Source organism: Drosophila biarmipes, unplaced genomic scaffold (genome assembly GCF_025231255.1).
Source record: "Drosophila biarmipes strain raj3 unplaced genomic scaffold, RU_DBia_V1.1 ptg000017l, whole genome shotgun sequence".
NCBI lineage: Eukaryota > Metazoa > Arthropoda > Insecta > Diptera > Drosophilidae > Drosophila > Drosophila biarmipes.
Window position 1 is genome coordinate 4206757 of NW_026114535.1, and position 9336 is coordinate 4216092.

General features: G+C 49.2%; 1 protein-coding gene across 1 annotated transcript; it reads right to left on the reverse strand.

Annotated features, from left to right (window-relative positions):
• Nucleotides 1-5666: 5666 nt before the first annotated feature.
• On the reverse strand, nucleotides 5667-6797 carry LOC122818934 (uncharacterized). The gene is made up of 2 exons (XM_050890233.1): nucleotides 6735-6797; nucleotides 5667-6684 (listed from the first exon to the last, which is right to left on the reverse strand). The coding sequence occupies exon 2, from the start codon at nucleotides 6572-6574 to the stop codon at nucleotides 5798-5800; it is 777 nt and encodes a 258-aa protein (XP_050746190.1). The 5' UTR covers nucleotides 6575-6684; nucleotides 6735-6797; the 3' UTR covers nucleotides 5667-5797.
• Nucleotides 6798-9336: the final 2539 nt, after the last annotated feature.

The window sequence follows — 9336 nt, forward strand, 5'->3', positions numbered from 1 at the left end:
TCCCCAATTTTGTGCAATAGTAATTAATGATCTTAAGTCTGCAATATCATGATGAGCCACAATAGTAAATAATTGTAATCTAATTTCTAATCAGTATTTTAATGGAATCTTTAATCGCCTGCACATAAATAAGAAAATCTGATTGGTTATCTTCAATTTTGAAATTAGTAGTTGACGTCGTCTTTCTGCTTCTTCGCAGAATGCTCTCAGATTTCCCTTATAAGGTGTCTCCCTGAAGTTCTCCGGTAGTTTGTAGTTCGGTGTCTGCGGCTTAAGTTCTGCAATTAGTCTCGATCTAAGGGTAGGCCAATCTTCTTTGGCAGTGGCCAACAAAATTAGCTCCACGGTGCCGCTGATGCCTTTGTCGAATTTAAGGCATCTGGCAAGCTCTGCCAGAGTGCTGTAAAAGCGTTCTACTTGTCCGTTGGAGACGCTGTGAAGGGGAGGTGCATTTGAGATGCTAAATTGTGTGCAAGTTCAATGACGGCTCATTGTCGCAATATATGACTCTAGCTTTGGGGAAGACATTCAGTAGTTGTAACAGAGCCGGTTAAAGATCCTCTAAAGTACTAGAGATAATTGGGTGAAATACGAATAGTCCGATACATAAAGTAAAACTAATTATTTGCTAAGTAGGATAGTGTTAATGGTTTAAGGATAGGCAACGAGGCGATAGTATATATTAGGTGATATAGTCTATTATGGTCATTGCAGAGTACTCTAAAAGGTTCATGCATTTGTGAACATCGCCTAATTTAGAATATAATCATCTGCCCTACAAGAGTGTTGAATAGTCCCTTTTGGCAGTGTTACCAGACTTTGTAATTATAGAATAGTCAAGAAAGAGTCTTACTAAAGAGAAGAACGTGTACAGAGCGCTTAAAGTTACCATTTTGATATGTAATAATATATTCAACCTAATTATCCAAAATAAAACCTACCCCACTCATAAAGCCAACCCTTCTCAGTTCAAAAGTTGGTTGGATATGTGTGAAGCGGAAGTGTTGTGCCAAGAACTCTAAGAAGAGCAGCAAGAATTGTCAGCGTGGAAAGTTTGAAAAAAAAACATATAGGCATTGTCACCGCTTGACCGATCACGGGAATGCCTTATAACACTCAGGACAGTTGTTGAAGTGATGTGGTGTGTAACGAGCGTTTTATTCTAAAAGACAATTGTTCTTAACCTGATACATAATTACTTATCCTGCATACCGCAGGTTCTCTTCCCCTTTCTGTGATGGCGCAAATCAATGTGTTTTATCCGCCAAATATTGTGTTCCTTTTTACCCGATTTTAGTGCGACCAAATAACCTAAACTAAATACTAGACTAGACTTCATAAAAATACTGACTTCATAAAAATCCTGACTATCGATAGCCTAATCCGTTCCGCGACATCCCCACCCCCGTGAAGCAGCCGCATTCACCACGTTCAGGACAGCTAGCTTCGAAGCGGGACGCATAGTCTTGGCTCGATCGGTAGTCCACACCGCTGCTCGACGAGGTACTCCATCCTTCCCGGTGAACACCTCTTCCACGACGCCTCGTTTCCATTCCCTTCGTGGTATGGCTGGATCGCAGATGAATACCAGGTCTCCTCGACGGATGGGCTCGACGCGCTTGCAATTTCTCCCTGCGCACAAGAGTTGGCAGGTACTCATGCACCCAACGCTTCCAGAAGCGATCGCGCATCATCCTTGCTATGCGCCACTGCTTCCTAGTAGCGGATCTCACGGGCTCCTGTCCATCATCCTTGGGGAGATCTGGGATATCCGATGCTCCTTTCAGCAAATCGTTAGGCGTCAGTGGAGCCTCCTGGTCAACCGTCACCGGTAGATGAGTGAGCGGACGAGAGTTTACGATGCTCTCCGCCTCAATCAGCAGGTTCTCCAGTACATGCTCCTTGGGCGTGAGCTCCTTTATTGTGTGCGCCAGCACCTTCTTCATGCACTGCACCATCCTCTCCCAGGCACCGCCTTCAGCTGGGTTCGCCGGGCAGTTGAAGATCCATTCGACTCCCTTAGACGACAGCTCGCCCTGGATCTGTGCAGGCTCGAACACTTCGCTGAACCTCTTGGCCTCGCGGTCGGCTCCAACGAAGTTCTTCCAATTGTCGCTCCTTATCCTGACCACTGGTCCACGGCGGCTCATGAAGTTCCTCATGGCGATTATGCAGGAGTCGGTGGACAAATCGTGAGCCATCTTCAAGTGGATAGCCCTCGTGGTCAGGCACGTAAACAGCCACCCACCTCTTCTCTGTGCGACGTCCTATTGTCACAAAGAGCGGCCCAAAGTAGTCCAGGCCAGTAGACTTAAAAGGCCATCCGTTGGCCTCTAGTCGATCCGCAGGCAGGGGGCCCATCTCGGGCTGTGTGGGTCGTGCCTTCCGCAGCTTGCAAACGTTGCATTTGCTCACCACCCTCCGTAGCAGTCTCCGCAAGTTCGTTATCCAGAACTTGCTCCGAATCGATCCGATCGTCGCCACCGTGTTTTGGTGGCACATCATTTCTGCCAGCGCCTCCTCGTGAGACAGTATGATCGGCCGACGTGCGTTGTATGGCACAAACGTCGCGTCGTCGATCCTTCCACTGGCTCTCAATACTCCGTCCTCGTCATTGTATGGGGACAGTCCGTGCAGTCGACTTTCCTTGGCGACGTTTCCTTAGCTGTCCTCAGCAAACGCTTCTCGCTGCGACTGCCGTATCAATGCGCGCTCTGCTTCAGCGCACTCCATCGCGGTCAATCCGTAGACCTCTTCATCGCGACGTATTCCACGGCATCGTCGAACAAATCTCAGCGCCCACGCAGTCGTCCTCACCAGTCGATTATAGCTGGAGAACCTCTGCAGGGATATAAAGTTTACCGTGACCAAGGCAAACTCACATTTCATTTCCTCGTCGTCGGTCGTCGGAGGAATCCAGTCCTCGCTCGATCTCGGCCAGCTCTCCTCTGGTCCTCGTAGAAACGGCGGTCCGCTTAGCCATCGCGAACCGATGCTCAGGTCCACGGCCTTGTCGCGTCATCCGCCACGTTTTCGGCGGACGGGATCCATCTCCACTGGGACGCCTCTGTCGATTCCAAAATCTCCGCCACCCGGTTTCCGACGAACTGTTTGTATCTCCGGTGGGTGTTGCTTATCCAGTGCAACACAGTCTTGGAGTCCGTCCATAGCGCACAGCTGCTGATCGCCACACCGTGCTCCTGCTTGACGGTGTCCATCAATCTCGTGCCCAATACCGCTGCTTGGAGTTCCAGTCGCGGGATCGACATGGTCCTCATCGGGGCGCATTTCGTTTTGGAGCTTATGAAGTGCGCCTGCACGTCTCCGTTCTCGTACGTGGTCCGCCAGTAGGCCGCTGCTGCGAACGCCGATTGACTGGAGTCCACGAAGATGTGCAGCTGTAGCGTCCGCACTCGTCCGCCGCCAAAGTAGTGGCGCGGGCATCGGAACTCCTGGATCCGACTCATCCCTTGCCGCCAATCCTCGAAGGCTGCGGCCAATTCATCCGGTAGCGGCTCATCCCAGTTGACTCCTCTCCGCCAAATCTCCCTCAGCAGCAGTTTGGCAGTCACCATGTAGCAGCTCAGGAACCCAATCGGGTCAAACGTAGACATCACCAGGCTTAGGAACTCCCTCTTGGTAGGGACTCGTTCCCCCGTCATCACGTTCCTCGGGACTCGATGGAACTTGACGCCGAACTTGAACTCATCGGTAGCCGGCTGCCAGTACATCCCAAGCACCTTCTCCTCAGCTTCGGTCCATCCGACGCTGGCGTTCAGCGCTCTGACCACACTTGCCGAACTGGAGGTAAATCGGCACAAATCAAAACCTGCTTCAGCGTGAATTTCTCTCACCCGTGTCGAGATGGCGATAGCTTCGTCCTCGCTGGCGAAACTGTCGACGTAGTCATCCACGTAGTGGTATTCGTTGATGGCCAGGGCTGCTCGCGGGTCTGTCCTGCTATACCGCAAGGCATTCACGGTCTTCACGTAGTCCGGCGAACATGGTGAGCAGGCCGCTCCGAACGTCATTACTGCCATCTCGTATACGTCCGGCTCTCGCTGGTCGTCTCCGTCTCTCCACAGAAACCTCTGGGCGCATCTGTCCTTCGGCTGCATTAGTACCTGATGAAACATCTCCTTGATGTCTGCACAAACTCCAACCGCTCCTTCCGGAAAATGGAAGAGCACTGCCTGGAGGGGCTTGTAGCGCTGTGGGCCTTTCAGTAGCGCTGAATTCAAAGACACACCGTCCACCTTGGCAGCCGCATCGAAAACCAGCCGGATTTTCCCAGGCTTGTTCGGGTTTTCCACTCCGAAGTGCGGCAGGTACCACACTTTGCCCTCCTGAAACCTCTGGACTTCCTGGGCCTCCAGTCGTCGTGCGTATCCCTTCTTGACATAATCGTCCATTATCCGGATGTAAGCCGACGCGAAGTCCACATCGCGCTTCATTTTACGCTCTATGTTGACGAGCCTCTTGAGGGCCATGCTGTAGCTCTCCGGCAATCTCACTTTGTCGTCCTTCCATAGCAGCCCGGTCTCGTATCTCTGGCCTACACGTTTGGTGGTCTTCTCCAGGGTGCTCAGGGCCCGTGCGTCGCCGCTATCTCCGACTGACGGCTCCAGGTCCACTCTGCCAGCTGCGACTGTCTGCACCGGCTTCGCTCCGAAATTCTCGGTCTCGAAGTAGTCGCTGACCATCTTCACCAGAAGATCATCCTGGGGCACGGCTAGGAGGCACGAACTCAGAAGCGGCGAGCTCGGCTTTCCGTTCACCGGTCCATATACCACCCATCCCAGTGCGGTGTCTGCTGCAAACGGCCCTCCAGATCCATAACTTTTGGTTCTGAAGGGTACTCCTAAATGCGCATGATCCAGTCCAATTAGGATCCTCGGCGTCGCATTGTTGTACGGCATCACCGGCAGACGCGTGTTCGCCTTCACTGCTTGTACATCCTCCTGACGCATGCTCTGCATCGGAAGGTTCAGATTGGCCACTCCGTACACATTTTTCAGCCCATGGCGCTTTGGTTGCCCGCTGCGCTGATCTGCAGGCTGACCACCTTCGTGTGCTCTTTGGCGGATTTTCCATCAAACCATTGCACATTCAGCTGTCGACTCTCGCCTTTCAGGTTCAGGCTGCGGATGAGTTCGTCGTCGATGAGTGTGACAGACGATCCTTCATCCAGCAGTGCGTACGTGTCGACCTTCGTATTCTCGCCGTACAGCGTCACGGGTAATATCCTGAACAGTAGGTGGCATCCAATTGAGTCAATGTTGAGGCTTCCGTGACAGTGGCGAATTCATAGAGCCACTCGCTCAGGTGCGCCACCGTCGGATACTGCTGTATCGTGGCCGCGTGCCTTGCCCAGTCCAACCTCTTGCTTAGCGGCAACTTGGCTATCAGCTCCTCCATTAGGGTTGGGTTGGGTAGGTGATGGCTGCCGGCCGCGGTCGACTGCAGGAACGCTGACAGGTTGCTAACCTTCGTCGCGAACGGCACAATCCTCGCGATGTTGGCCTCCTTAATCGGCTGAACTTCGCGCACGCTCTCCAATTGGTTGCGGATCAGTTGCTCCGGGCGTCCATACCGGAATCGTAGCTGCTCCATAACAGCTTGTACGTTGCTGGGATGGATGAGCAACGACTTCACTGTTTCGCGAGCCTCTCCCTTCAGGGCTTTCACTAGCCTCTGGTTGTTCTCCAACTCGGTGCACTGGTAGGCTGCAGTTGTCTCCGTGAACGCACACAGGAATATTGGCCATTCCTCTGGCTGACCCTCGAAATCGGGAAGATCAGGTAGTCTGCGTGGCGTCCATCCTTGTATGCTTGTCGTCGGCGTTCCATATGATATGGGCGATGGCGCAGGTACCTCTGGGTGAACATAACATAGCACCGGCTGTGCTGCGGCGGTCACACAAGATGGCGGAGAATAGCGCAGTATTGTTGTTGTTGACACAGGTTGTCCGCAGTATTGTTGTTGTTGACACAGGTTGTCCGTTTGCCCAATGGCCGCCAAGCGTCGTCGCCAAATTCGCACTCCATTGTGGCGGCAAATTTGCACTCACTTGTGCCGGCAACTGCAGCGATGGCGTCACTCCGAGATCCGTTTGCAGATTGTCCCTCATCTGCCTGGGCAGGTTTTCGCTCTGCCGTGGCGCTGCTCCATGATGTGGCAGCGTTCCACTCGAACATGACGGTGTATTCGCTGCACCGCTCACTCCAACGCCGCGTGCCCCGGTTCCAACGGGATCTCTGGCGGCTCCTGCCTGTCCTCCACTTGCTCTTGCCTTCGCCAGCTCCGACTCCAGACGTGCGATCCTTTCCATTAAGGCCGCCACTACAGTTGTGGAATCCGTAGTCTGCCCCGTCGCTTCGGGCTGCAGGTTACTTGCCGCTTTCCTGGCGGCTGTTCCACTTTCCTTCGGAGTCTGTGGCCTCTGCCGATCACCAGCCACACTCGCAGAGCTGGTCGCGGTGCCAGTTGCTGTGGCCGTGGTGGTCGCAGTTGCGGGAACGCCCGAGGCTTCCAGCCTGGGGCTCCGCCTGGGTGAGTGCTTCGTGGGCATCATCTTGCAGAGTGCGAATAAAAGAATTTGTCACCGCTGGACCGATCACGGGAATGCCTTATAACACTCAGGACAGTTGTTGAAGTGATGTGGTGTGTAACGAGCGTTTTATTCTAAAAGACAATTGTTCTTAACCTGATACATAATTACTTATCCTACATACCGCAGTTTCTCTTCCCCTTTCTGTGATGGCGGAAATCGATGTGTTTTATCCGCCAAATATTGTGTTCCTTTTTACCCGATTTTAGTGCGACCAAATAACCTAAATTAAATACTAGACTTCATAAAAATACTGACTTCATAAAAATCCTGACTATCGATAGCCTAATCCGTTCCGCGACAGGCATATACAAATTTACTAGAGCAAATAATATTATATCTGTAAGCCTTGACATTGTAAGAGGAGAATTAGTTGAACCAAATGGCATAAAAGTGAACTCGTAAAGGAACACCAGGAACATCAAACGCTGTCTCGTCGCGCGAGTTTGGATCCAACGGAATTTGCTAGAACGCATTTTTGTCCTACTTAAAATATCAGCCATGCCTTAAGCATGGAATAGGCATATTTGACTGTGACATTCGTTACTTTCCTGCTGTTTATGCAAAGGAAAACTGAAGTCAGCAACAATACTTAAAAATGTTACATGGTGTTACTAAAGTTGATTATTTCTTATAACTGCAAGGGTATACAAACGTCATCTTGCCAAAGTCAACTTGCTTTCTGTTTTTTTTTTGCAGTATATTATTTGCCAAAAAGAGTACAAGTATAGCTTTTTTTTTCTTTTTGGTTTTTGTTTATTTATTTATAAAATTGTCTTATTTTTTGCAGGACATGAATAAACGTTAAATAAATAAATGAATAAACTTAAATAAACGTTACTTCTAGGCTCCTTCATAGCATTCGCGATTTCTTGTCTTGCCTGGAGTCCTTTTGTGAAGCTTCCGGGCGAAGCGGTTCATGCGTCTGCCCGCATTCCTTGACGCCTTTTGAAGCTGGGCGATGTGACTCTGGCACCGCGCCAGTTGTTGGTGGACCTGCCGCAACTGGCATTGATCCTCCTGTACCGTCTGTGTCTTTGGCTTCCTCTTGTTTGAGGGCCTGGTACATTTGTATCCAGCATTGCAGGATACCCTCTTCTTCAAGCTGCATGCTCCGGTTCAAGCCGTTCATCCACTCGATCAGGAGTGCCAGATGTTTCATGCACGCACCGCGCCTGTAGCTTGCGGAGCCGACAGGCGTCTCGGGTAGCTTGTTAGAGGGTTGCTTGAGGGTGCATCGTATCTGATACCATTTCGGTGGTTAGGGTTTTTATAGCAGCGGTTGGCTAGTCTGACGACGTGTTTTATTCATCATGTGATCGGGAGCTAATACTCTTTTGTGCAATCCTGCAGGTTTGGGCTTTTCGTTTTGTTTGTGTTGTCGAATTACACCCATGTGTTTTAAGTGACATATAGATCTTTGGCTTGATAAACTCCGGCACTTTTTTCCGCTGCATTGCCGAGCTCATATAGAGCTTTGCCCCTAAGTTGGAGTACAATACAACGAATGCAGTTTGGGTTAAGCTTGGCATTATATCCGACAGTTTTATTACTCTGTTTATAGTTTTTCCTGTAGACAACTTGTCCTACGGAACATTCTACTATCTTGCTGTGGGTATTATATGCCCTTGTCGCGCATTTATTAGTTCGGTTGAGTCCCTGGGTCACTTTTTGGCGTATGAGTTCCATCTTGTCTGGGAGGTTTATTTGGCAGTCTCCTGCCGGTATACCACCTAGCTTCCGTAACACCGGATAGGCTGTTCCATGGGTAACCATACGCGCTCCGAACATGGCGTAACAAGGATCCATGCCTATTGACTCGTGTTGACCATTCGTGTTGACACTCTATTCGACTTAATTGCGTATCCCAATTCCGCTGATCCGTTGTAATTGTTGCTCGTAAAATTTGGAGTACCGATCGGTTTACTCTCTCAGCCGCGTTTGCTTGTGGGGAGTAAAGACCAGTTTTAACGTGTCGAATACCAAAGCGGGTAATTTGCTCACCAAATATTTGGGACGCAAACCGTTAGCCATTGTCAGAGTGCATGAAATCAGGGACCCCGAACTGGTGGAAAATGCTTTATGCTTTTCGAATGTCATTTCATTATATTGAATTGTTGTAATAGAGTTACAGAATATTGTTGAATTCTCTACTTTATTTTTATCAGATTTAATGAAAATTATTTGTTTTTTGAAAGGATTTATTGGTTTTTCTGTTAAATGAATAGGATTGCTATTGTCTTCGTCTGCACTATGTTGAGTAACTTCGCTATGATGATTTTCTTCAATTTCAATAATAATAATAATAATGCATCAGCAACTGAATTTTCCTTCCCTTTAATATAGTCGATTTTAAATTAAATCTAATAGGTTGATGGTCACTAGCAATGAGAAAATGTCGTCCTAGTAAATAATGTCGAAAAGTTTTAGTGGCCAAAACTATGGCGAGTAACTCCTTTTCGATAGCACTCTAATTTAATTCGTTTTCATTGAGTGTTCTGCTAATAAAGGATATAGGATGGCCACGGCTCCAAGGGCTAAATTACTGGCATCTGTGGTTAAATAGGATTTTTTTCAAAATCGGGTAATTGAAGAGTTGGTTCTTTAATAATTAAAGCTTTAAATTTTTTGAATGCTTCTATGTAGTCGAGATTTTGTGTATCTATCTTTGCTCCTTTTTTTTTAACATCTGATCATGGGTTTGGCTATGTTTGCGTAGTTTGGGA

Excerpts from the sequence above, each read along its gene's own strand:
- LOC122818934 (XM_050890233.1), bottom strand. The coding sequence starts at position 6,574 with ATGATGCCCACGAAGCACTCACCCAGGCGGAGCCCCAGGCTGGAAGCC.